The sequence below is a fragment of the Aptenodytes patagonicus genome, chromosome 12 (assembly GCF_965638725.1).
Source record: "Aptenodytes patagonicus chromosome 12, bAptPat1.pri.cur, whole genome shotgun sequence".
NCBI classification, from domain to species: domain Eukaryota; kingdom Metazoa; phylum Chordata; class Aves; order Sphenisciformes; family Spheniscidae; genus Aptenodytes; species Aptenodytes patagonicus.
In genome coordinates this window covers 18,620,246-18,648,040 of record NC_134960.1, presented here as the reverse complement: position 1 = coordinate 18,648,040, position 27,795 = coordinate 18,620,246, and the positions used below count along the sequence as shown (strand labels likewise).

Below are 27,795 nucleotides of genomic sequence, written 5' to 3'. Positions count from 1 at the left end.
ACAATTTCAAGTGACTTCTCTTGAGAACAGACAATAACAACCAACAGGAAGATTGGCAAATAATGTGTTTGGCCTAGAAATAACTATCTTTTTTAGAAAGAGGAATGTTGTTAGCATTTAAGGCTTTCATTTGTACTTTTAAAATGTTTTTAGTCTTTTAAAGTTCCAAAACTCTAAGCAGATCATTCTTTGTGTCTGAAAGCACAAACAAGTGTCAAAGTAACACTTTTGAGTCTTTTGTGGCCATTGAGGTCGTTAAGTTAACAGCATTTGGCTTTCCAATTAGTAACCATATTGGCTAAAGACTGCTTTCATTCCAATGAGTTTAGTAACCTTCTATAGCACGTGAAAGATCAAGCTTGAAAACTTCAATGCAAAGCACTTTGTAATACGCCATTATGAAGTTTGGCAGTTTTCTTTCCAAGTGCTGGCTTGGGAGTCTCAACTATGTGAGACAGCCTCTGCAACCTAGAAAATCAGACAAACCCTTTTTGCTCTCAGTCCAGTGTGGCTGGTCAGCTTATTGTCCTGTTTGCGGTTTCATTGTGAAATTTCTTGTACTCATTGTGGTTGGGGGGGGGGGGGGGGGGTGGGGGATTAGGAAGCCCAAACAAGCAAACAAGCCACAAAATTTATGAACTAGATATTAAATTTTCCACTTCAAAAGCTTTGCATAAAACATTTTCAGATCTTTCATTCTTTGGCTTTCCATCCCTTTTATACAGTATGCAGAGTAGATATTGAAGAGTATTGTTAAAATTACTATTCCACAGCCATCCAGATCAATATATACACAGTATGTAAACACTTACAGGGAAAATTTGAAATTTTCTCTAGTACTTTGCTTTCAATTACCATCTCCATTAAAGACATCCATAAGGAGGAAAAAAAAATCCTAATATCAAAGACCACAAAATGTTCACATTAATAAAAATATTGCATACTTACAAAATACTTCTAGTTCTTGATATTTAATGTAGACTTTAACTTAGACTGAAAATAATACTTGAAACACGCTTTGTAAAGCTCAGACTGCTATATAACCTTGTGTGTATTATAAATCTTTATGAACTAGTAAATGGAGGCCAGAAGGCTGACTTGCCAAGGTCAGAGCCCATAAGTAACACAGAAACAAAATCCCGGTTTTCTGGTTCTTGCTTTAAGCACTAGATATTTCCTTTCTGCAGTCAAAAGAATTTTTTAATGTTAGTGTGTTGACATAATAGGGATCTAGCTGCCTAAGCTTTACGTTGAATGTATTTTTAAACTTCTGATATGATACGTTATTGAAAACTTTTCAACGTCAGGGGCTGAGAACCACTATATTGTGAATAGGTGAAGACATGAACCTCTGATGCCAGCACATGCTAAATGATATTTTACTTCTGTTGCTGCATCTTTGAAGGAAAAATTCTGGGAAGCTACTTATGCTTCAAAACAAGACAGTTCTGTTTTGATGCATTGAGCTATGTGAACCATCCACAGTTGAGATAATGAAATGTTTCACATTGTGGCAATGGTATTGCTCATTCTGTGCACAAGTGTTAATAATATTCTATCAAAATATCGAAATATGGAAGTTATTAATAACAGCTTTGAATGCTTTATTTTCTCCAAAGCTGCCAAGATTTTCAGGTTAGCTTTGTCGTCCAAGACAGTGTAAGGTCAAAAATATTTTTTCAATGTGAAAAGGCCTCATTTAGGATAATAGTTATGTATTGCCCCATCCTTCTGATTTGGGTTCCAAACTGAGGAACTAGTCAAATCTTGAAAACTTTAAATATTTATTTTAGCTTATGAAGATGATAGTCTCTCTCTAAAGGATTGCTTTGTCTCAAAGTATGGAGCTGTTAGGTCTTGTCCAAGAGAAGTATTCACTTCTGAGCCTACTGCTCTGAAAACTTTTGCATTTAATACACTTCAATACACAGAAGCCTGTGTTTGAATTTGGTTTTCAGGGCACCTTCTCTGTTTACTTCTCAAATACCTTTTGGGGGTGAGAAAATGGATATGACTTCTTTCTGAATGCAAAACTGTTATTCAACAGGAGCTTTTGTTTTGGATCCAGGTGCAAGTAGCCTCTAAATGTAAGAAACTATTATGGTTTTTTGTGTGGCAAGTTTGTATCGTTATGAATCTTCAGCATATTCATCCACTAATCTTTCTCCTAAATTGTACTATTTTTAATAATTTTCCACCACTGAAACTACTGTTGCATATGTGTAAAGATTGTTAGTATTCTGTATGCTGAAGTACAAAGAGAGAAACCATGTTTATACCAGAAACTGGTAATGCCTCGTGTATGAAAACTGTTTCTAGGCTGTCTTAATAGTTGATGGTAAAGTGTAGCTATGGTTGTACCCCTTAAACTGATTTTTTTTTTTTTAACAACTGCTGGTGTAGACAGCCATGAATTATGAATGATTATGCCTTGAATAATAAAAAAAACCCCTGAATTTCCTCTAATGCAGAATCTCTTAAAATTGCTTAATGTCAGATTCTGGCTGAAACAAAACAATATAAAGCTAAGGAACTACGGTTTCATTGTTTCATACAGCAATGAAGGTCATGGATTATACATTTTGACTCTCCAATCTCTCCTGTAACCATTGCCGAAATTTGCTATGCCTTGCATCAGAAGTAACACCCTCAAGCCTGAAAGGACGCTGTGCTGTGGCCTCCTTAGCCTTCCATATATTCCACAAGTATTTAAATTGTTTAGATTTTCCAACTAGTTCAGTACTTTCCTACAGAAGCCTATATGCCCCTGAAAACAGAATGAAATGTATTGAATATTGCCTGCTATGTGCAAGCCATGTTCGTATTGATTACAGACCTTAATTTAAGAAGAAAATGCTCATCTATTAGGTAGCTTTTGTGTACTAAAAGCATATAATAATAGGCCTTGTTTTGCATCTTTTCTCTAGTATTTACTTAAATGCTGAGTATGAAGCAGAAAAAGCTATAGAAAGTTGTATGTGGATGTGAACTATGTAAGACAAAGGTAACTCAATAGTTAATACTCTAGAGTTGATGGAATATATGGCACAGTAAGTAGCAGAGGGGATATAACGTGGAAGGTTTTCTAGGTTGTTTCTGTTGTATGATACAAATCTAATACAAAAGAACCTAATTTAATTTACTAAGCTTTTAGCGGAACTACTTTTTTGTTTTCTTCATAAGCTGTAATTAAAAATTCTTTAACACATTTAAAGTGTTTTCAGCAGCGGTGAAGGTGCATGATCCCTTCTCGATGTTAGTCAATTAGCTTTCGGCTACTTCTCAGTTTGATTTCAACTACCTGAGCAACAGCATATTAGGAACTAGAATAAGGAGCAGGTAAATTCCGTATCATCCATTATTAGAATTAAACTGACAGAATAAACTAATTCCAGATTTGAAGGACAATTGCAATCCTGTCTCTGAATCTAAGCAAGAGAGCAAATAGATGGTTTATGAAGTTTCATTCATGATCTTCTGCATAATTACTATGAATGGGAGCCCTACTCTGAGTGGAAGAAATCCTGTTTAAATTCTTTGCTGCTCAAAGTTACCGCTCTTCTTGCGTACTGTGTGGTGAATCGTGGTATGCCAGGTGACACAGTGATATAAGCTTTCTTGCATGGAGTCATCTTCCTTATTACCACATCTCAAAATGGGAATGGATTTGGGAGTAAAGATGTACAGATGGCTAATATTCATGGTTTTATTCTGTTTGAGGGGAATATAAGGCTCGCTTCAATTGCTAGGCTTTCTAATCCATCTGACATTTCATACCAAGTAGTAGCCTTTAGTAGTGTCTTAGATCTGACAGTTTTCATTCTATAGTTTGACTATTTTAAGAGCAGTTAATGCTTATTTCAATAAGCATAATGTTTAAAAACAAAGGCACAGGTAAAAACATTGTTTGCGCAGCCTAACACGTTCTTAACAAAGAAAACAAAGCATTGGTTTCTTCATTAACAAAAACAATTAACATGAAAATATCTTTCTAAAAGCCAATATTCAGTGTTTAATTGATAATTAATTTTCCCCTTGAAATGGGAGTAGAAAATGCCAGTATCTTTATGAAACTTGTGGCAGTAAACCCCTGAGGGCTCAGACAAACACAGTGAAAAACATCGTCTGATTCAGCATCAATTGAATCTATTTTCTTCTCTGTGGTGCTATCATCTTGCTGTTGTTTATTTTGACCGTAGTTTTGACGGCATCTGCACATGCATTTTAAAATCTCACAGGTTCAAAGAGTATTCAACCTCTTCAAATGAGCTATGTGCAATAGACAGGGAACCCCTCAGCATAAGGTCCGTGCAACAGACCTCACAAGGTAGCGAAGGAGGGTCTGCCTGGGACCCCGGGGAGCTCAGCAGCCACAAGAGGGCATCGTGACACAAGTTAGGCTCTGCCTGCTTGGGATGGCAGAACGCAAGTCCTATTCTTCCTTTAAAATAGGTGTCTTGTAGTTCGTGCAGTGGTTATGGAGAGTGTAACTAAGTGCTTAGATGTTATGTGCTCTGAAATAGCGTGGCAATATTGACATCTGTCATATTAAACCTATGTTCTATTTCTAGCTTCTAATAAAAATCAAGTTCAAATTCCTTAGCATTGACAGGGCTCTCAAGTGTTAGCTTTATGTCCTTTTTAGGTAATGTACTGAGATACTTTATTTAACATAGTATATGTCATTGCTTCCCAAATGATTGCATCAGTGACTTTAAAATTAGGTGGAGTTTGAACTTAGCATGTTTAAAATGCACACATCAGCTTGATCACGTGACAAAGCATTAGGCGATGTGGTGGATGTTCTTGAGAGCGCGTCTTAGAGCTGTTCAGGCAGCCTTGTGACTTAAATGATAAGATTCAAGGCTTGATTCCTTTGAAGTGATCAAAATTACTCATTTCCTCTCCACCCTCCTAGTTACTGCTGGTGATGGTGGAGGCTTTGTTCTGTTGTGCCAGGTAGTCCTGCAGTATGAGGTTCTGTGATGGTCTTTTGTTGCTTGAACCAGAGTACCATATGTTTGGATTCCTTAAACGGGTCTTATTTTTTGCTCATAAACTTTCAGATTTCAGGACTTCAGCCAGCTGACCAGGCCCTGCTACAGTTCCCATCAGGCCTCTAGACAACTATTGTGCATGCAAAACGTATGAGCATTTGGGAGCCATCAGATTTACTGCACATGTGCAGGCCACGTGGACAGCACAAGTGCAGCAAGCCCTATGTTGCTCAGACATGTCACACTTGCTACACAGGGTGTGTGCATGCATAACTGCCCAGGAAGTCCCTGACAAGAAATACGGTGACATTGTGCATACCACACCATGCAGTGTCTTGAAATTAAGTCTAAAACACTTGTTGTGCTTGCATGTTTTGTGAAGAAGGTGTTGGAAGTTCAAAATTATCTAGAGAAGTGTTTTTCTTTCACTTACCTCTCCCCAAGCAGCTGCCATGTTCTTCTGTTTTTGTCCACCCTGCCTTTCTGCTGCTCCCAGAACTCGGCTCTCTTCTAGACTGTAAGTGGTATTAAGCATACTGTTGCAAGGTGGAGGTAGTGGCGGAATCGGTGAGGATATTGATGGCAGGTTCAAGAGAGAAGGCAGCTAAGGAACAGCTTAGGTGACAGCAAGGCTTGAATGTAAATATACTCTGAACATCTGTTTAGTAAATGTTCTTCCATACTAAGAGAAAAAAGCAAAACTACTTTTTTTCTTCCTTGAAAACAAATAGATTAAATAAAAATATTTATGTATTAAATAGTCAGTTTCCAGACCGATGCAAAGATGTTCTAAATGCAGTGAACTACTCATTTTCTAAGAGAAACGGCTCTATTTCTTATTGCAGAAGCAGCTGGCAAGACTTAAATCCGTGCTGAGTAGACAGCACACCTTTGATAATAATCTTGTTTGTAAGGAGTTTTACATATACGGAAATGTTGGTAGTTTCTAATACTTCAGGAAATAGCATGGATAAAAACTGTCCAGCTTTAGATAGCTTCATAAAAATAACTTGTTTAAATTCATATAAATACAAATAAGAAACACTTTATAGATTCAGATTATTCCATAATCTGTTGTTTTGTGCAGTTTTGTGTAACACATGCTGTGCTGACCTCTGCCAGCTCCACACTAAGAGATGAATAGTGACTCATTTGCCAGCTCCTAGCAAGTGCCAGGAGCCAGAAGCCATAGTAGATGTGCGAAGGAAAAACAGCAGAGTCAACGCTCTGCTCCACTGTGGCATGTCTTGAGAATATGTGACCACCTCCTTTTAAGAGCTGTTTTAACTGGAATGTAGGAAAGCATGCCTCTTAGTTTTTATAATTAAATGTATTTCAAGGATGGGCTTCACTTTCGGTTCATCTATTTTTCTGCCATTTTGTCTGGTTCACTTGTCCTTTTCAGGGAAATTTTGTTGTGAGGGATTAGCAGCGAAGCGTGGAATATGCTGATTGCCATGGATGACAGTGTTGAAGAGGTTTTAGGGAGTTTTTTCAGCATTTCTTAGAATTTGAAGTTCATCATAGCTAAACATTAGTAACTTTAAAAAAAAAAAAAATACCATCAGGCTATGACATTTGCATTACCTGTAATCATATTTACTTAGTATCCAACAGCTCCTGTACTTCCATCCTGAGGTGAGGGGTGCGTGCCTCCCCATATGGCCATCTTCGTAGCTGGGAAGATGCTTGCTAGTAAACTAGAACAGGAAAAAAAAAAATCTTTCTTTGGAATCATGTTGCCTGGCTGCCAAGGAAAGTTAGGTTCCAACAAAAGTGTTTTCACTACTTGAATGAGCTAAGGATGTATACCTTCAGTCTGTGTGGAGGAGACTTCAGAGCTTTCAGACTACTTTGTCTTCCTAAGCAGTGTAATTTCTGTCTTGTCTGGTCTGAACCAGCTGTTCCTTGTTCAAGAGCTGATCTCTTGTAGACTAACACTTGATTGAGGGTGCTTGCCTCAGAATAGATAGCGATGAGTGTCGATGACATGCTTGGAGCTGTCTGTGCTTTTGCCCTCTCAAGAGGGTAAAGGAGAGGGATGTGGTTCAAGCTCCTGTAGTTATCATTGCTGCTTTGGGTACTGTAAGGCTGGAGAGGGGTTTGTTGTGGCTTTGCCCCTTACGTCATCTGTTAATGCTGGAGGTTAAAGTGATCTTCCTCTGCCTTTTGCTCCGGGAAAAGAGAGGTTCATTTGGGGACCCGGACAGAATTACACACAACTACCCAAACTTTTGGTTTCTGTAGATTTGGGGAGAGGTGGGAGAATAGTATTTTCTAATCTTTTCTGAAGCAGCATAAAGCAGCCACTTAAAGGGGTGACAGCTGAGTCCCTCTGTGCATTTTCAAACCTTGTGTCATTTGTCACTGAGCCTTCTCACATTGGATACTGCTATATAAGGACCACTTAACTGAGCTTTGAGTCTAGTCATGTAAGTGGTTTAATCTTAAGGCTTGATCAAAATGGTTTCTACATAAAAATGAAATTTCTCATGTAAATAATTCACTATAAAATGAGACAATCGCTTTATTGCTTTTTCAGACAAAGACCAGGAGATGTCAAGGTTAGCTTGTGGTCTTGCACGTGCTCTTTGGCAAATTTCTCTTCACAGGGAAATGCTCTACGGTGTCAAGTCTTTGCTTGTTAGGGAGAGCAGTAGGCAAGTAGCTGCTTTGCTGGCTATAAAGGGGGCCATTTCACCGGTTTGGCCAAAAACAACTATCAAGGTGGACTGGAATGCCTTGGGTAATTACAAATTTCAGTAATCAAAACATGAAGCAAACACTGCCAGAAATGAACAGGTATTTAAGATGTGCTACTGCACACTGGAATGCCATGTCTATGTCTTATGGTGAACATCTTACAGTGGTGGTGTGTGGTTTTTTTTTTTTTCCTACAAGCCCTTCACTTAAAATGCTAAATTTTTATGTTTGTAGCAAAAGCTGAGAACACAGTTTGAGCACAACTTGAGAACTTGAGTCCTGATGTGACTTAGCCTTGTCAAATCTTTGGAGGGGTTGTGAGGGTTTCATGGTAATGCTGGCTATGATCCTTGTTGAATTGTGAAAAGTAAAACTTTTTTCTACCCACAGGAACAAAGCCTGGACTCTGTAGTCACGGACCAAGAGTTTGTGATGTAGATGAAGAACAGATTATCTGTGTTCATGCATAAGCATGCTTTTTGAAGTATTTTTAAGTGTGCAAAATAAGGAACTAGGTATTTTGAAACAGGTTGTCATGACGTGTATATACCAGCTTTATTTTGGGTTAGGAGGTCACTGTACGTGTCCGGTACTACAGGGAGAACCTTCCTGTTAATGGGCCAAGACTTGCCTTAAAAAAATGCCGCCCTGTGTATCTCCCAGGCCTCGCAATTTTCCAAGTAATCTCTAAACGCTATCAAATTTTCAGGGCGTGCTGCATTTTTTTGGTGCCTCGAGCTCGAAGCGCAGCAACGACACCGGCGAGGCTCAGAGGCGGGGAGGCGCTCGGGGTGGCCGGAGCCCCCCGCGTCCGGGGCTCGGCCGGGGAAGGTGAGCGAGGCCGCTCCGTCCTTCCCCCGCAGGAAGGAGCCCGGCCCCGGCGGCCGTCTCCTCCTTCCGCCGCCAGAGGGTACTCGGGGAGTGGAAACGGGGGAGACAAAAGGAGGTGAATTCCCCTCAGAGGGGAAACTTGAGACCCCTCCACGCAGCGCCGGAGCGCCGGGCGGCGGTTCCCGTGCTGCAGCCCGCACATTCCTTTCCGAAACCCGAACCGGGGGAGCGGGCGGGCTCGCCCCGACGGGGGGGAACCGCGTCCCCCGGGCGCGGAAGGGGCTGCGGGGCGCAGCCGGGTCGCGGGGTGCCGCTCCGCCGCAGCGCCCGCCGCCCCGCCGGGGCCGGCGCGGCCCCCAAACTTTCGCCCTCCCTCCGCTCCAAAAGTTCGGCAGTTTGGTGACGTCAGGGCCCCCGCAGCCAATGGGCGTTGCGGGTGATATTTTGGGAGGGGGGAGGGGTGGCACCGCGCCGCGGGCGCTCGCCCGGCTGCCATGCACAGTGAATGGAGAGCGGGCGGCCGGCGGCGAGCGCAGCAGCGGGTGGGAGCGCCGCCGCCTCCGCCCCCTCGCCTCCCCTCCTCTCCTCTCGCCGCCTCCCGGTCCCGGCTCCGCCGGCCGCCAGCGCGGGGGTGCGGGCCCGCGGCGGCAGCAGCCGAGCGGCGGGAGGGAGCGCCTGAGGAGCTTGCGGCGGGGTCGCTTTGAATTCCCAGTCATCTCCTCCGCGGGTTACCTGCCCGGCCCAGGTGGGGCGATGCAGAGCGGAGGAGGCTGCTTTGGAGGTTGCCGCCGCCTCTGATGGATGTTTTGCGTGTGTTTACCTCCGCTCCCGGTTTCTCTTTCATCTGAGGACGCATCTGGCTCAAGCTCTGTTAAACTATCTGCCTTCTGGTACCGTTCGTAGATAACAGAAAGAAACCTGAGCCCGAAAGGCAATTCCCCACCTTCTTCCACCTAACGTAACCTTTTCAGGCGCCTTTGAAGGTTTGCTGGTGCTCCGGCGATGATGGCAGTGGTGGGTTCCCTTGGGCTGTACTAAGAGCCTCTTGTTTTCTTTTCCCTTTCTTCTTAGAGGCATTTCATCTTTAAGGGCCGGCTGCTTGCGCACACTTTTATACCCACTGAAGTGATCAAGAAACCATGTTGTCTGGTGGAAGGAGTGCGTTTCTGTGCCTTGGAATGATCTTGAGCTTTTGGAGCTCCGTGAGTTGGATGCCTGTTGGAGGATGCCCGCATAAATGTACATGTATCGCTTCCAACGTGGATTGTCATGGACTAGGACTCAAAACTGTACCGAGGGATATTCCCAGGAATGCAGAGAGACTGTAAGTAAAAACCGTTAAGGGCTCCTCAAGTACTTGTAGAAGCACCTGGGGTGAGTTTCTCAACACCTGCCTATCAGTGCAGAGTACATACTAACAGCAGTTTCAGTAATCAAACACGGATTAATGTTTTCAGGAGGGAAGGGGAGGAGCTTTTCAGAAGTTACAGTTATCCTGCTGCTGTTCTCGCTTTAAAAAAGAACAATCAGTTTCAGATTTTCACGTTTTTTCAGCTTCAGTTACCGTCTGATTGGGTTTTGCAGTGACTTGCTTGTAATGGAGTTTAGAGCTCTACCTGGAGTGCTCCCAGCAGTAATCATTGTCAATGCAAACACCAATTTAATATGCAATTAGAAACCTGGATGTTTTCACCTGGTGGCTGGTAGCAGTTTCTCCTTACTTTCTCAGCATGGTGACTTCGTCACCATGGAAAAATCGACTACTGCCATAAACTAATTCAAATGGACAAGAAGTCACATTAAAGCAGCTTCTAATTTCTGTCTTAAACTGTTGCGGGGAAGCTGGTTATTTAATTTTTCATCTACTTCAGGGTTTATGATAGTAGTGTAATGTTGCGGGGTGCTTCCAACCTCGGCACGGCAGAATGTAATGAATGTGTTCATAGTAAATCTGTATCATAAGTTCTCGTGAGTTTTTTAGTTGACTCTTGCTTAACAAGTTTCTAAGAAGAAAGCTGAAAGCCAGCTTGAGTTCTCTGACACAGTTCTGGCACTCGCTTGGTGCAGAGGGCGGCATCTCTGACGTTGCTTAATGCACAGCATATGGCATATTTCAGAGAATGCCCGGTGTTAGATATGAAGATGGCCAGAATGGAATGTTAAGCAGAGCTTCAGCGCGGCTCTGCACTGGGCTCCACGGATGACCTCAGGAAGGTGCAGTTAGTTGTGCTTTATGCAGATTAGCTGATAATTTAAAATGCTTTTGAACTTGTAAGCAAATGCTGTAGATTGTATGGCCTGACTTCCTATTGTATTTCCTTCTGGGTCATAAGAGTTGGGGAAACTTCAAACTCTCAAGCAATTTTTCTTCCAAGAAAGCAAGCTAGATGAGGTTACTAAGCAAACAAAGTTTTTGTTCACAGAGTCCTCTTAAAGGCTAAGTTCTGTCCCAGAATGAAATTTTATAGCATCCTTGAACGTTTCTAAATGCATTTTATAGTGCTGAGAGCTCTTAAATGATAGCAACATGCAGATTTCTTACTACACTGTTCTACCATCTTTAATGTTTTGTGGCCATATCAGCCTTCCTTTTAATCCCAGCTGGGTGAACAATAGTTTTCAGATGTCAGTGTTACAGAAAGCTTAACTTCTGTGCACGAAACTGTGTACTCTCTAAAACTGATGGGTAGCAACCTGGCAGTTTAGAGACGACAAAAAAAAACCCCAAACCAACCCCGAAACAACAAACGCCACAACAAACCGCTACCAAAGTAGTATACCAAGCCAGTCAGAGTAAGTGTGATAACACAAATGTTTTGTATGCTTCATTGGTGAGGTGTGTTTACGTGGTTTTAAGAGTCAAGGGCTAGAATTAAACTTTTAAATTTTGGGTTAAAATGATTCACAAATGTAAGGTTAGTTGGCCACCTGAGAAGAATTTAAAAAATGGTAATTTGTTATTGCCTAAGTTTTAGGGGGACTGAAATAATTTTGTTACTGGGTTTCATTTGTGAGAATGTATTTAATAGAGATGTGAACTTTCCTTGCCTTCTGTAAGAAGCTAAGCCAAAAGAGTAAGTTTCTTGGCCTTGGTATGTTAAGTGTTAAAAAGAATGAAAGAGAGTGGAATGGCTGTGCTCTTGGTCCTGATAATTTTGGTGTTATTTACAGATTTAAATTTTAGATTAATGGCTGCATGAAGAACAATAGTAGCTATTTGACAATATTCAGTTTGAATATTTAACCTCAGAGATATACTACTGATAAATATGAAATGTAGCTGTGTTGGATGTTTTGTTTGGTTGGTTTGATTTTTTTAAAATAGCGTAGTATTGGAGCATTCAGTGGCTGAAACCTTGTGGAAATAGCATACAGAGGATCACGTAGTAACACATTATTCCATATTTTTAAATGCTGTCTTCACTTTTTATTCCGTTAGTCCATCATGAGCCTTTCACTGTTTTTATAGTGTTCGCTGTCGTCTTCATTACAACTGTGTTTTAAAGCTTCTATCAATTCTTTCAAATCTAGATTTCTACTAATTGCATTAACTTGAATTTTCTAATGTAAGCAGTAGAGAGAAAAAGACTTTATAGTCCTCCCAGTCTAAATTCTGCTCACAGGTGAAACATCAGTCAGCCGCTGGACATATCAGAGTACCTCATTTTTTTCTGTGGTCCACGGCAACCTGTAACTATTTATGACATAACACTGGGTTGATGTGTAGTGTTTAACTGGTTTGTTTAACTTGTAAATAAACCCAAATTGATTACATCTGAAATGACAAAGTTATTTTTAATCTCAGAGAAATGTTTGTATGTTGGAAAAATAATTTTATCAAGTTTCTTGATGGCCACACACCAAGTGGCTTTTTATACTCATGCTATGAAAAGGGCTTCGCTTCTTTCTGCATTGTCTTGAGCTAAACATGCCGCATACCTGTTCAAGTTGGAAACTTTTTGCTTTAATTAATAGGAGATCTAATGGCACCACTTAAAATATTTTGCCACTAAGCTTTTAGAGTTATGTTTGTACAAATGTTACAGATTGTTTGGGCTAGTGGAGCCAAGTTAAATATTATTTAAATTTGTGTTAATATGAAACCCCAGGAAAACTGAAAATAAACATTAAGGAAAAAATGGGAACTCTCTTTAGGGGAGGGGGGGAATCTCTTATTGAGAAGTTCTGTTAAATGAACTAGTGATCATCTCCTGATACCCCAAGAAATGGGTATCACCAGGGCTTTGATTACTGATTCTTCATGAGAAATGTGATGCATAGGTTTTTTGGGGTTGTTTTTTTTTTTTTTTTTGAATGCTTTGAAGATGCATTTTTTTTGTAAAGAGTTGTACCTGTGATTTCTGTCTTGGGAGGAATCCACAGATGACCCAGTGATCACAGAAACAGAGTTGTAAAACTATCCTAAATTTTTTTAACACAGATTCATCTTTAATAGTAGCTTTACAAATATAGCAAGTAGTATTAGGTTTGTGTTGCCCTTTACCTTGTTATTACATTCTATGATAGTCTTCTAATTGTGTGGTATGGATTGAAGCTTTTGCTCAGTTAGGTTTCGTGAAGAGCTAAAAAGAGGTGAACGTTGTATACTACTGCACAAAGAAATGATTCAATCTGGAGAAAGTAAGTGGTGAAACAAATATTTGTCACTTCCAGGGAGTAACTTACATCTACCTTTGTTCTAGAGAAGGAACCCTCAGAGTAGCCATCATCTCACACAGGAAGAGAGAGGCATGAAATTAAGTCTAAGACTTTTCCCCAAATTGTGAGATGTGATGCTCCACAGAGGACCTTGTACGTGAGCAGGATGATATAGCTGACCTTGTGGCTTGTCGTTTGTATTTACTGATCCATTCCACATTTGCTAAGTAACTTAACATCCTAAAAAAAAAAAAAAAAAAGTAGTTTATAGACCTTTTGTGTTGTGGAGAAAACTAATAATTTAATAGTTAACTTTTGGGGGGTGGGCACAGTGATTCTTTTATTTAAGCTATTCAACTGATCAGATGTTTTGTGCTAATAAAGGAAGCAGAAGTTAGGGTTTAGAAATTAAGAATATGTAAATACATCCATAAAAATCTCAAATTTTTTACCTTTCTGAAAAGTTCCTTAGGATTGCTTCATCAAACTCTCCTAATCAGAGTTTGCTTAGCAGCGCTTCTGTTCTTATATGTGATTCTCTATGTAATTTTCTTCAGTGGAAATGTTTTCTATGTATGTAAAGTATTATACATGTGGCGTTTTATAACACTTAATGCTGATAGTCAAGTTTAGTTTGAGACGATGTGTAAATGCGGGAGCAGATCAAAGCCACCCCCTTGACAGTTGTATTCTTCAGCTCTGAGAGGAACAAGTGATATGGAGAAACTGCTCAGAAGTCTTCTGGGTCAATATCTGCTTTCTGTTTGAATATGAAGCATGAGCCTTTGTGTTTTTCCTTCCATTCATGCCTAGTTATCTCCCTGTCTGTTAGCAGCACATTGTATATGTATAAAAGTTTCTTTGGAGAATTTAGCCATGTTTGAGTTCTTGAAGAATTTATACTTGGTGGCTTAGATTCTTGTTTAATTGATAGCTCTCCTGTGTTAATCGTTGCTTTGTTTTGTCTTTTACTTTGAAGGATTCTTTACCTTGCTAAATTGATAAAGCTTGCAGGACTAATCTGTTCTGTGCTTTGTCTGAGTTGCTAAATTGAGTGTGTCCACATTTAGGTGCAATTTAGAAGCTTAGTCATCTGCTTACTCTGGAGTTTTCATGTGGTCTGGGGTTTCTGTTATACAAATATATTATTATGGTGTTTTTGGCCTAGGTGCATGTAGCTGCTGAAGTTGCACTGGCTTGTAATAAGTCTTCAACTTCCTCAATTTTGTCTCCAAATTAAATCTAAGCTTCTGTCTTGAATGCTTCCATATTACTGCAGAATGCGACGTTAAACACATGCAAATATAATTATACTGACTCTTACATTGACATTCTGTTTTTCTAGAATTCTTCCTGCTAGGGATTACCGCTCAGTTGTTTGTGTAGTAATAGTCTCCAAAACCTTGCATGGAGTCTTCCCCCCCCCCCCCCCCCGCCCCCCCTAGGTCATGTGTCAGTAAGTAGACATACATGGCTTTGGCTTTGAAGAGCTTGCTCTCGGAGGTACTGATTCTGGGAAAACTTGACTGAGTTGCTTAACTTAATATGGATACTTCCCTTTACTAACTTAATGCTGACTACTTGGGCTTGACTGGACATTGACATGCACTTGGATAGGATCAGAGTCTTGCACTATTAAATTTGTTACCTTGTTTTGAAGTGATGGAAACAGGAAGGAGGATGAAATTAGCTATTGTAATTTGGTAGCTACAGAAGCAAATAGTGGCCATTGTCATGTTGTCGGTATTTGTTTGCACAAATTTGGATTAGATTCCGAGATCAAAGGGACCTGACTACTTACTGCAGAATTTTTTAGTGAGTTGCTCTGAGACTATTAACTTTTTTCATATTCTTACTTTTGCAGCTGAGTATTGATTCATGCAAAAGAACTAGGTGAAAGGGAAGTTGTCCCTCTAAAGAACAGCTGTTGTCTTTTAGGAAGTCCTAAAATATAGAGGATGAGTATTGCTTTTTTCCCCCTGGAATTTGCGTGTGTATGAGTTTGGGGAAGTGTGTACCGAAGTCGGTACAGCTTCCCTGTATAGATGGATTGTGAGGCCAAAAATAAGTAAATCCTAATACTTTTTTATTTGAACAGTAATCTGTATAAAAAGCCTTGTGTTGTACACTGTCTGTCACTTGTAAGTTGGTAAGTTGATTGCTATGAAGTCATTTGACCTTCATAGTGAGTACCATCAGTAATCTTTTGGGATGTCACTGCCAAGCATTTTTTTTTTTTTTTTTTTTTTTTTTTTTAGTTCAAGCATTTCCAGTTATGTTTAAACCAAAAATAACCTGTCCTGCATGGACATTAACATCTGATATCATTTGTTGTCTGCATTTCAGTAGTATCTAAGCTATTCCTCAGCTTCTACAGAGCAGAAAGAAAATGGTTTTCCCACAGAAATCTCACAAGATACTTGGGGAGTTATACGGATGACAGGGGAAAAGAACTTGGCTCTAATAAGGATATTCAGTGAGTAAGTTTCAGCCATTGTATGTTGAGAATTGAGCTTATTTACTGGAGAGACTGTTCAGAAGACTTAAATCAGGATGCGTTCCCTCCCAGGAACTAATAGCTCAAATGACTTGAAGCTTAATTTTTCTAGAACCCTTGATACAGTTCTTGCGGTGCCCACAGTGCTTGATTTCCCTTGACTGACTGTTGCTGCAGCTGATCTTTTAAAATTAATAGCTTTTTGTCTGGTGGTGGTCTAGTGGGATCCATTTTTTCCTTGGTTAGAAGATCTAATTATTCCTGAACAACAATGGAGAAAAGAATCCATTGGTTAATATTGTAGTTATGTTGGCTTACACTTGATTCACTAGAAATTAATGGAAAACTGTTTTGCTTCGAGTTCAAAGTTGAAATGTGTCAGCATCCTTTCCTAGTCACAACTGTGGTGCTCCTTGTTTTCCACATATTACACCTGCTAAGGATGGTGCAATGTTCAGATAAATTTTCCGATGACTGAGCTTGAATTGAGCTCTCTTTCACCTTTGGCTGAGGACTGCAGTTGACTGCTCAAGTAATTTTTCAAGCAAATGAAATAATATAATTTGTGGATTTTTTTTTAATATATCTAATTAAGAAGTAAATCACCTTCTCCCCCACAGTAATTCCTGATTTCCTTTATCTTTTTATTTTTTCCTTTCTTGCCTCTCTTTCTCTAAATTTGAACCTACAAAATATAACTAAGTCTTGTTACTGAAGTAACATAACTAACACTTTTCAATTCAGAATGATTGTGAACTTGCAAGTTCTGGAACCTCTTTTATCTTCAAAAGTGTCTCCAGCCTTATGAGGTACTACACTGTAGCAAACTCTTTGTGATTAAAGCGATGATTCTTTCTTTCTAAGTTAAACCTGAAACACTCAAATGCCTTATATGACGTGCAGGTCTGCTGCTGGACTTCGGTCTTGACGTAAGCTTCACTGTGTCTTGTAATACTACAACTACTGAATTATCTCAAATGTTGTGTTAACCTCAGGAAGAAGTTGTGGAATGTTCTTCATAAGTAACCTAGTATCTCTTAGTTCTTTTACCTGTTTGCTCTCTGCAACTACAGACAGATACTGGATCAGGTAAAGAATTTCCATGGCTCAGTATTGAAACCACTTTCAACAGTGGCTGATCTTCTATGGCTGGGGAGAAAGTGTGACTGTGAGCAAGTATGCTTCTCCAGTGCTAGTAGATCATGTATTAGTTTTAAGTAGAGCCAACTTTCTGGTGGAGGCTTGGTGATGGCAGCTGTAGGAATCAACATGCACATCCTCTGTCTTGCAGATGGGGCTTCTCTTTTCCTGTTTGGCTTGCTTTTTGCTCCTGCAAGACAAAGCAGAGTTTGTCCTCTTCAAGTTGAGACAAAGCAAGTTTCTAACTTCAGGTGAGGAAGGAAGGAAGGAGTCAAGATAACTTTGGGGAGAAAAGCTAAAGTGAACTTCAAATGGCAAAGCTTTCTGAAGAAAAATAATGTTGGCAATGTCACAGAGAATGACTAGAAGTGATGTGTGGCAAAGATTTCTTCAGGTGATTGTCTATCCGTACGTTCCTATTACAGGGATGTATAGATGAGCAGTGGTGTTCAGAAAATGTTATCATGATAGGGGTAAATTTTGTGCCCCATCCTCTTGTGAAGTCTTTGAGATAGGCTGGTAGAATGTCCCTCTTATCCTTGGCTCCTTTCTGCTCCTTGGGTGACAGGGAGTTTCTATTAATTCTTGTTGATTCAAGTGCATTATTATAATATTATATGGATTTTGGCCTGGGGCTGCTGTTGTCACTCCCATCCCTTTTATGTTCACTAACAGGTTCTGCTTGCCAGTGTGAGGCTATATCAGTTTGACTTTTTTGTCTGTTTTTAAGTAATTTTCAGGATAAGAAAGGGCTGGGTTCTAGTAATATTCTGGCTGCAGCATGGCCCAATCTATTCTGTTTTCAGTATTTTTAAAGTCTTTTCTCCAGAGATTCGTAATGCTCTTTCTATTTTCAAATCTGTTTTCAATGTTGTCCAGTCAGACGTATCGTTTAAGATTTTGAATGGTTCTCATCAATGGCAAGAACTACTTCTCCCCCATTGAGAAATGGCCTTGTAAGGAACTGACAGTCTTTTCTAATGGTACTAAATACATAAAAGATCTATCTACCTATTTACATAAGGGGAACAGGTCTGTGGTCTTGTACTCAGAGTAAATTTTAGATGAGTTGAGGGCCATCTCTGTAAAAAAGAAAGATTAAGAGGCTTACCTCTCTGTCAGTTCTTTTCAGCTTTTTTCTTTTCTTTTTTTTTTTTTTTTTTTACCCCAACTGAATCTGGTCTGTCAGTTGTCTCTGTCAGAATAAATTTGTCTTGTATTTCGGTTTTACACCATCTGTTTGGCTGCAATATATGTTTTTAATCCTATGATTGATAGATTTCTGGAGCTTTTAATTAGATTTTTACCTTTCTATCTGTGAGTTGCTTCTTTTTCTGAGACCTTAATTTAATTTTCTCCCTCAGGTGGAAATCATTTTAACCGATGGCTATATTCTTTCCTTTTCTGTCACTGATGAAGGGAGCATTTTCAATAAACATCAGTACAGTTAAAATGAGGAAGAAAACTCAATGTTTTAAAGCTGGTCTTGTCTTGACTTTCCATCAAGCAATCTGCAAAATCTATCTGAAATTTACTTCTAAATTGATTTCAGAATTTGTATTGCTCACCAACTCACTTTCACCTATGCTTTCCTGAAAACTTGCAATACTGTTGCAGAAGTGATTCTTAACTTCTTATGTCAAAGGGACTTCTTAGGAGAGCCCTCTATGCTTCCTGCAGAGAGGTCGGTATGACTGCCTTCCTGCTTCAGCTGCATGGTGAAGAATCAACCTTGTGGAAGTAGTATCAGGTTACTAATGAAGACCCTCAAACACCTATTAAATGTATTTAGAGTCCAAGCAACACTGAGAATTTTGGGAGATAGCGTTCTTATTGTTGATACCTCGCTGGCTGCTATGTGGACCTGTGTTCACTCCAGTTTGAGGTGCAAGGCTTTTAGCAGTGATGCTATATTTAGGAGTTTAATCGGAGAGACTTTAACCCTCTTCTGTCATGTGGGGATACTGTAGTGACATTATGCTGTGGCTGTACATGCAGGCAATCACCCAAAAGAACAAGACAAATGAGTTGCCTGTAATTTTTCAGAGTGTTTTCTCTGTGTACCTTCACAGTCGTTCTGTCTACATAGATGGAAGATCAGTGGTTCTATTTCAACCAGGGCTTCATGTAAGTGGAGGGATAAACTGCTCTGGAGGTTAATGATTTGGAGATCAGTAACCCATTTTAACAGCCTGTGAACGTGCTTTTGTAAAAGGGGGGGGGGGGGGGGATGGTGATGAACTCCATTTCTGATAGATTTTTTTTTATTTTTTATTTCTTCGATTTTGATGCTCTTGCTTGGGAGGAACTGTCCTCATTTTAAAAAAATAAAGATTGCTTTGCAAAATTTAAAATTTACTGTAATTTTCATATCATCAGTTAAAAATGCATAATGCAAGTAAGGCTACTTTAGAGTTGAGGACAGTGCCTGCTGTACTGATCAGTACTGTTTCATCTGCTTGTCTTTATCCCTTTGCTCTTTTTGTCTTTGCTGAAAGCCCTTTGGGACTTCTTTGTACAACGCTTAACATGAAGAAATCTTGAGCTATCATAAGGGTGCTCCTAGGCATGATAACAGAAATGGTAGTAAATTTCGTATTAGTGAATCTGAGGTTCTGATCTCCAAAATCACAGCACCATAAAATGCAGTTTTTAATGTTTGGCTCAACTCTTTTTTTTCCAAGAGCTAGATTCTGTCAAGGTTGGCTGCTTGACTGGGAGGGGTGTGGTGCGCGGAGTGGAGGGGAAGAGTATGTGAATGAGCATTCTCATGAAATGTTTCAAAAGATAAGCATTTAACTATTACAGAAATAACATGCTGAAAGCAGAGGCATAGGTGCATTCTTGTGCCTACTAATAGAGGACTATTTCTGAATCCTTGTTTTTTCAGTTGGTCTTTTTCCTTTATTCCTGTGGCTGGTAAGGACTGTGTTAGTAAACTTGTACAAAATAAATGTATTGGTAGATTGTAAGATATTACTGGCGTATGTTGTTATGGGACCCTAATAAATAACCTTGACAGTTTCAAAAGATACAGACAGTGAGTTGTGAGCCTTATGCACTTTCTCAGGTCCTAGTAAAACTAAATGTTTTGAGTCAGTTCAGCCAAACTGTCCTACTGTATTATTTTCACTGACATTTTCTCTGGGTATGCACTGGTGAATAATGAGCACTTCTTCAGATATTTTAGCAGCTTTTAAGTTGAAGAAGTACTTGCTTGTCTGTCTGGCAAAAATAATTAGCATTAGCAGTAGATATAGTTTCATATATTACATAATACTGACCTAGTACAAAAACTTGACTTGGAAAAGCTTTTTCCACAAACAACTTGCCCCAAAGTAGAAAAGATTCAAATTCCTAATTTCAGTTTTCCTTTAGAGATTCCAAAAAGCTCATCCTAAAACGGAAGACATTTCCCTAGAATTTTGTAATCATGTTCCTTGGGACATGCTTTCTTGTCAAAGATGGATGACCAAAGAAATTGTTACCAGAGCTCTATGTAAGAATATAATTTAGCTTTACATTAATGATTTTTCCCCCCTTACAGTAAGAAAATAGCAAACAGCACAGAATCCTTGTCTGCCAAAGGTTTGATTGCCCGTTCTCTCTGTTTTACGTAGCACATAAAGCTCATATAACAAATGTGGTCATATGACATCAAGCCCATTAAAATTAATCACTGCATATCTGTGTACTGGTCGTGCACAGATATGGAGACACTAATGTTTTATTGAAACAGTTGTATTCTTTAAATATGACTTTGAGAAATTTTAGCAAGAAAAAGCTGCATCCTGAAAGCGATTCAAATGTCTTGTGCCTTCCTGTTAGTCATAAAGCATGTTTTGCCTGGACTTTAGTGGGACCTTAACTTAACGAATTTTCCCCAAATTTATTTTTGGCTGTGTGATGGTTTTGTTTAGACTGGGGAGGCATTGTATTAAGTACATTTTTTTGAAATGCTGATTTTGGAAAAACCTGGATGAAACATCTTTGCTTGGTGAGGGCGGCAGTTGTTACAGCATCGCTTAGTGAGGTGGGAACTTCTGAGTCACAAGCTTCTCCGAAATAGTTGTAGAGTGATGAGAAGAGGCTAGCTGTCTCATCCTCTTGAAGTGGTAGAGCTGGTTAGAGATGGTGTTTTAAGAATATAGCTGGGGAGCAAAAAAGAGAACTCATTGTAAGGAAATAGCATAGGGAAGCAGTTATGCATTTCTGAAATGCCCAAATAAATGCAGTAGCGAGGTAAGCTGGAGACAAGAATAAAGTGGTGAAACAAATCCCGGAAGTAAAATTCTTGAGCAAAGAAAACTTGTTTTCCAGAAGTGGAAGTAGATATTTGGAAATCAAGCCTTAAGACAAAGACTGGTTCTTCAGAGTGAGACGAAAATACACGTCTGGATGTAAGTTTCTCAGATAAGAATGTGAAAGTATAAGAAACAGCCCAATGATCCTTTGGAGTTGTGAGTTTTAATAGATAACATATGAAAAGGCAGCAAAAGATAAGGAACAATCAAAAGTGTTTTAGGGATTTTTTGGGGGTTGTTTGGTTTTTTTGTTGTGATTTTTTGTTTTGTTTTGTTGGCCTGGGAAGTTCTTCATCTAATTGCTTATGAAGTTTTTTAGAGGTTGAAAATTAATTATTCCCAGTTGATCTTAATTTCATTTTATAGAATAGATATTTTCCAAGGTTGTTCTTCCATAGTTCTTAGGTATATAATAGGCTTAGTGCAAAGTGGTTTTATAAGCATGAGTAGTTTCAGTAACTTGAAACATCAAATATGTGTGCCAAGTCTTGTTTAGAAAAAAATTGAGTTTTGTGTTCATTTAGCAAACATTGTGAAATCAATTCAACTTCACTCCAGCAAGTCAACTGTTGAAAACCAAAAGTTGGAGGAGGACGTGGGGGACAGGGAAGGTGGGAATCTACTTGAGAATGAAGAAAATTGCTTGTGGTTGTAAAATCTGAATCCTAACTTGGTCAAGTCAATACACTACTTCCTTCAAAATTTCATTTTACATATTAAAACTGTCCTACATCTTTTACTACAACTTCTTGGCTTAATCTGCTCCTTAGTGGCTATGGTAGACATGTACACTCAGTGTGGTACTTCTTGGAAGGGATAGAGTTGGTGAATCTGGATGCTTGTTAAATTAAAAAAAAACCTGAACAACAACAACAACAACAACCCCCAAACACAAAGACCAACCTCTATTACCTTTCCAGGACAAGATCTCCTGGGAAGAGTTTCTAGCCTGTGCATGTCTGAAAGTGAGCAAGGAGATGAAATCAAGGCTTGATTTTCATGTCAGGCTTCACTGAAATCATTTGTTTGTTGGTAGAACTTTTTTCCCAAGTCATCAAGAATTACAGCAGTCGGAAGCAGGTGTGAAATATTTCAAGTCCTAAATATCAAGTTGTCTGTACTAGTGAAGAGCACCTAAACAGGATAGCAGTTTCTTCACTGTGTTATAGCAAGTCATATACTACATAGTTAAGTGAAATACAGACTTAAATGCAAACATCAGATATTGTCTCTCTGGAATAAAGCAATGTGAATTTTGCTGAAGTTTACATGCAGTGGTTTGTTTTTTTTTTTCTTCCCAGATGAGCCTGTTGTGATTGATTGTGTGTAGAATTAAAAAAACCAAAACCAACAAAAAAAGACAAGTGTGTAGAAGAGACAGGGTGAAAAACAATCTCATGAAACAGTCATTTTTGTCAGTCCTTGTTTCTCACTTTATTTATTGCATTCTGTTCTAGAAGTCCTTAATTACCATTAAATTAGCATTAAACACACTAAAGAAATTATTAAAATTTTGGGAAAGTATAAGTGTTTGCCATAAATTGTAGTAATGACATTAACTCTGAAAAATGCTCATACTTCTTGGAAGACTTTTCTGAAGTTCAGTTATCACAGGTTATATTTTACATTGATTTACAAGGTATTCCTGTTTGAGATAGTGAATGTGAATTCATTTGGGTAACCTTTAAAGTCCAAAAATGACGAAGATTGAAGTGCAGGCACATATCTGTTGTGATATATCTGATGAGATATTGGCTTAATCTGCTCCTTAGTGGCTATGGTAGACATGTACACTCAGTGTGGTGCTTCTTGGAAGGGATAGAGCTCCTGAAGGTTAGCCAAACCACATATCCTGATGAGATTGTCTGTTTGATAGTTGAGTGAAAATATGGCCCAAAGAATATCTGATGTTGACTGATTTCTACCTGAATAACTGCCTGGTCTTTGTTGGAATAGCACTGGGCTGATGTAACCCCCTAATGTCCATAAAACCAGCTGGTGCATGTTGGATATGAAAGATGAGCTACCGTTAAAGGAGTTAAGTAGGAATGGTTAAATAAAATCAGGAACTGAAAAGAAATAAGTAAAAAATGAAGTTTTTGTATATGTAGCTGTTAACCTTGGGGTTTTTTTATATGAATGAAAATGATGCTTGAGCTAATATGACACAGTACTGTACTTCTTTCTCTTTGTAATGTGCACATCCTGGCTTCTTCATATTAAATCATGTTTCTGTAGCAACTGTATTTTAAAGTATTTTCTATAGTTTTCTTTGTGCTTCAGATGTAAAGCTTTCTACTAACCCCTCACCTCCCCCCAAAACAAAAACCAACTAACAAATGTTTTACCCTTTTCTTTGTAGACGAATGTAGAATCATAGAATCTTTAAGGTTGGAAGGGACTTCAGGAGGTCTCCTAGTCCAGCCTCTGCTCAAAGCAGGGTCAAAATAGAATTCATAGCAGGTTACACAGGGATTTGTCCAGTTGGGTCTGGAAAACCACAGCACCCTTATGCAACCTGTTCCATAGCTTGACTGTCCTAATAGTAACAAGGATTTTTTTTATAAACAGCCAGAATCTCCCCTATTTCCATTTATGATCATTGTATCTCTTTTGCTGCGTACCTCAGTAAAAAGCCTTGCTCCATTTTCAGAGTAATCCCTCTGTAGGTATTGGAAGACTGCTCTTCAGTCACCCAAAGCCTGCCCTTCTCCAGACTGAACAAGCTAAGGTTCCTCAGACTCATCTCATGTAGTCAAGTCCTTGATCATTTCAGTGGTATTTTACTGGACTTGCTCAAGTTTATTAGCATCTTTCTTGGACTGAGGGGCCCCAAACTGGACACAGTATTGCCCATATAGTTGAGAAAGACACTGTTCTCCCTTGATCCACAGATGTTGTTTCAGCATAGAAGGTAGTCAGGTTGGTCAAGCATGATTTAACTTTGGCAAATCTGTTGGCTGTTTTCAGTCATCTTCTCTTCTGTGTGCCCAGAAATTGCTTCCAATAGTATTTGCACTGACTTTTCCAGGGACCAAGATGAGGCTGATGCTGACGAGCCTGCACTTCGCTATATCATTCTCTTCAACTTTTTTGAAGACAAATGTAGTATTTACCTGTATCGGAGATGTCACAGCAAGGCTGCACTTTATCAGCCAGATCTCTCTGCACCAACAGATGCATCCTGTCTGTTCCCACAGGCTTGTACAGGTCAGGATTTCTTAAGAGATGCTTGACCTGATCCTCTGCCACTATTGGCTGTTCCTCTCGTCCTTGAACCTCGTCTTTAGACGCAAAGACTTGAGAGACTCTGTCAGTGAAGACAATGCAAAGAAGTCATAGAGCACCTCAGTCTGTCACTAAATCATCATGTCTTCCTTATTCTTTTATAGCTAATGTACTGCTAGAAGCTTTTCTTGATGACCCTTGCCAGTTTGAACTCTAGCTGAGCTTTGACTTTCCTAATACCATCACTTAATATTTGGGCTATGTTTCTGTATTCCTGTGAACCATACCCTCTCTTCTGCACTGGAGCTCAGTCATGAGATGCCTGTTTAGCCAAGGTGGTATTCTGATAGACCTGCTCATTTTCCTCAGTATCTGGATGGAGCGTTCTTGTGCTAAGGTTATTCTAGGCTGCTTCCCACAGGATGTCCCACATCAATCCCCTGAATTCTGAAAAATTTCAGAATTCTGCAAAACTGAATTCTGCTCTCCTGAAGTCCAGGGTCTATGCTCTGCTACTTACCCTCCTCACACCCGTCAACGTTTTGAATGTCATTGTTTCATGATCGCTTAAAGCCAAGGATTCTGCTGAGTATCTCACCCCTAACCACTTCATCATTTATGAGTAGCAGATCAGGAAAACTTGACCCATGGTTGGCCCATCTAGCATCTATTTTAGGAAGCTATGTCTGACACCCTCTGGAAACCTCCTGACTTGTTTGCCTGCCCCTGTGCTGCCTTTCCAGCAAATGTCAGGGAGCTTGAATCTCCCCATAAGAACCAGGGTCTGTGATCTGGACACTTCCTCCCATTGCTTAAAGAGGAGTGTTGTTCCCTCCTTCACCCTGAGTGGGTGGTTGGTAACAAACTCCTACCATCACGTCACCTTCACTGATCTCTCCTCTGATCCAGACCTGCACACTCAATGGGACTCTCACTCAGTCCATAAAGGAACTCCAGACATTTGAGCTGTTCCTCCGCATGAAGGGCAGCCTCTCCTCCTCCTCTTCCTTGCCTGTCTTTACCGAGAACCCTGTATTCAACTATCACCAAACATACATGTGACTACAAGAGCTATCCCACCATGTTAGTTATTCCAATGGTGTTATATTTCTGCATCTGTAGTCAAAACATTAGATTTTCCTGCTTGTTTAATAAGCTTTGTATTTGTGTACTGGCACATGAGGTAGTGCCAGTACAACCTCTCGACCTGTTTTATTTTTCCCGCAGGATCTCTTTATCTTTTGCAAGGGCACAGATAACACTACCAAGTGAGCTCTGTAGCACATCAAGGGTAAATACAAAACTTTGGGGACAAAGGTGAAGGGCATGGGAATGTAAAATGTACTACTGTTAGAACACTAGTCCACGAGCATAACATTTCCTTTATACATAGTAAAATCTGCAAACTATAATAATTAGTCAGGAGTTCCTGCAGGCTGGGATAAACATGTATTTCCTTGGAACAAACAGAGCACTTGAATTACTCAGTCCATTATGCTGCTTTCTGCAGGTCTCAGGTACGACTTTCAACAGTAATCTGCTTAATGGGGAATTCAGCCACTGCACAAGTTGCAAAAGGTAGTTTTTTCTTGGTGTTTTTTAACACCTATAGTTTGCCAAGTCATTTTTCTTATTTCTATAAGGACGAAGACAGAAGTGTGTTGCCTGCAAAGCAGTTCCAGATCATTTGGGCACTTAATGTGTGTTATTAACCAAGCACTACTGTAAAGGGCTTAAGAATGGATAGCTTATTCACAAAATTAGGGCACTTAACCTCCGAGATCAGTTTTCTCATTGTTCAGACAGAAAGAAAATGGTCTGAGTCATACCTGAAAGCCTTCTGTAATCAGAAGGAAAGATCTAATTTTTTTGAATTAAAAGCTGTATCATGTAGGTGTGTTACAAAAGCATGATGGACTGCAGCACAGAATTTGTACATTCCAGCTATTGTGTGGCTATTTAATTACTATTTAAATTATTCTGGAGCCTGAAACTATCCAGTGTCATACATGTGATGCTATCCAACAACAGCAAAAATTATTAAATGTTGGATTGTAAGTTGATTGTTATTCTGGTTTAACATGGATAGCAAGCAATATCAAAATTACTGAATCCCAATATTACTGTGTTAATACACTCTGCGCAGTACTCGTTACTGAAGCTATGCAGAATATTTCTGAATCCTTTCAAGAACTGGTGGTTGTGGCAGGGCTTGTTTTTTCTCTACTAATGTTCCTCCACATACGACCTGATCTTACTGCATATTAGAGAAGGGGGTCTATATTCTCTTACCTACTAGGTAGTTACAGACTGCAGTAAGATCTCCCCTTAACCTTTTATTTAAGTTCAAGCCCAGCGCTCTCAGCCTCTGTTGGTATGTCATATGCTACAGCTTCCTGGTAGTCTCAGTGGCCCTTTACTTCACTCTCCAATGTATCAATGCCTTTCTTGTACTGGAGAGCCTGAAGCTGGATACAGTATTGCAGATGAACTGTCACAAATCCTGAATATAAGTTTCAAATTCTTAAACCCTTCTGGTACACTCCTGCTAGTTCAGTCTAGTCAAGGGTGGCCTTCACTGCTGCAAGGGCACACTGCTGATGTTTTGTGGCCCAGTGGGACTCCAAGATCCTTTTCTGCAAAGCAACTCCCTGGTCAGTCAGTGCCCCACCTGTAATTGTTACATGGGCTTATTTTCTCCTAAGTGAAGGACTTCACTTTTTTTTTCCTATTGAACTAGATGATGTGAACTGTTTAGAAAGTACCAGTCTTCCTAGAAGTCAGTATTAAAAAAAAAAAAAAAACCAAAAAAAACCCCCAAAAAACCAACCCTTATGCTCCTTTACAAAGTCAACTGTTTTAAGAAGAAAAAATATCTTAAAGACTTATATAGAGATTGAATGTACCATCTTTTTTTTTTTTTTAAATGGAATTACTTCAGCTGAACATGATTTTGAAGTTTTTTGTCTTTTTCTTTACAAGTGATGTTCATACTTGCCCAAGTGATTTGGAAACTAATGGAATTTGTGTATTTCATAAAATCCAGTCCCAGGACTTTATTTCCTGCATTGCAAAAGTTCAGATGGAAATATGTTAAAGCTGAGGATATGCAGATTGTGCTGCCAGAGGGTTTTAGGGTAGTGTTATAATTGAGTAGTTTATCATAGTAACTTTGAAGTTCTTGGATTGAAGGCATAAGAGAATTGCCAAGCGCTTTCTATAGGGAATTATAGTCATTTAAGGTTAAGAGGCCAGTGGCAGTCCATACCCGTTAAAGACAAATTAACTCCATAGCAGAAATCTTGGAAAATGGTTAAAATAACAAAACAGATACTGGGTGTGTAAAGACTGCAAAGGGGAGCCAAAAGCTACTCTATGGATACATTCGCGCATGGGAGTGGATTTTTCTCCTTTTTAATGGGTATGGTTGTTAGCA

General features: G+C 39.5%; 1 protein-coding gene across 2 annotated transcripts in view; it reads left to right on the top strand.

Moving 5' to 3' along the window:
• Positions 1 to 9,212: 9,212 nt before the first annotated feature.
• Positions 9,213 to 27,795, top strand: part of SLIT3 (slit guidance ligand 3) — a 549,687-nt gene continuing 531,104 nt past the window's right edge. Inside the window, exons 1-2 of one of the 2 annotated variants that reach the window (XM_076349680.1) lie at positions 9,213 to 9,276; positions 9,603 to 9,855. In XM_076349680.1, coding sequence (XP_076205795.1) covers positions 9,671 to 9,855 — 185 coding nt within the window. In that variant the 5' untranslated portion in view covers positions 9,213 to 9,276; positions 9,603 to 9,670. Of the gene's footprint in view, positions 9,515 to 9,602; positions 9,856 to 27,795 lie in introns of both variants that reach the window. The other variant, XM_076349679.1, reaches the window with a different exon arrangement.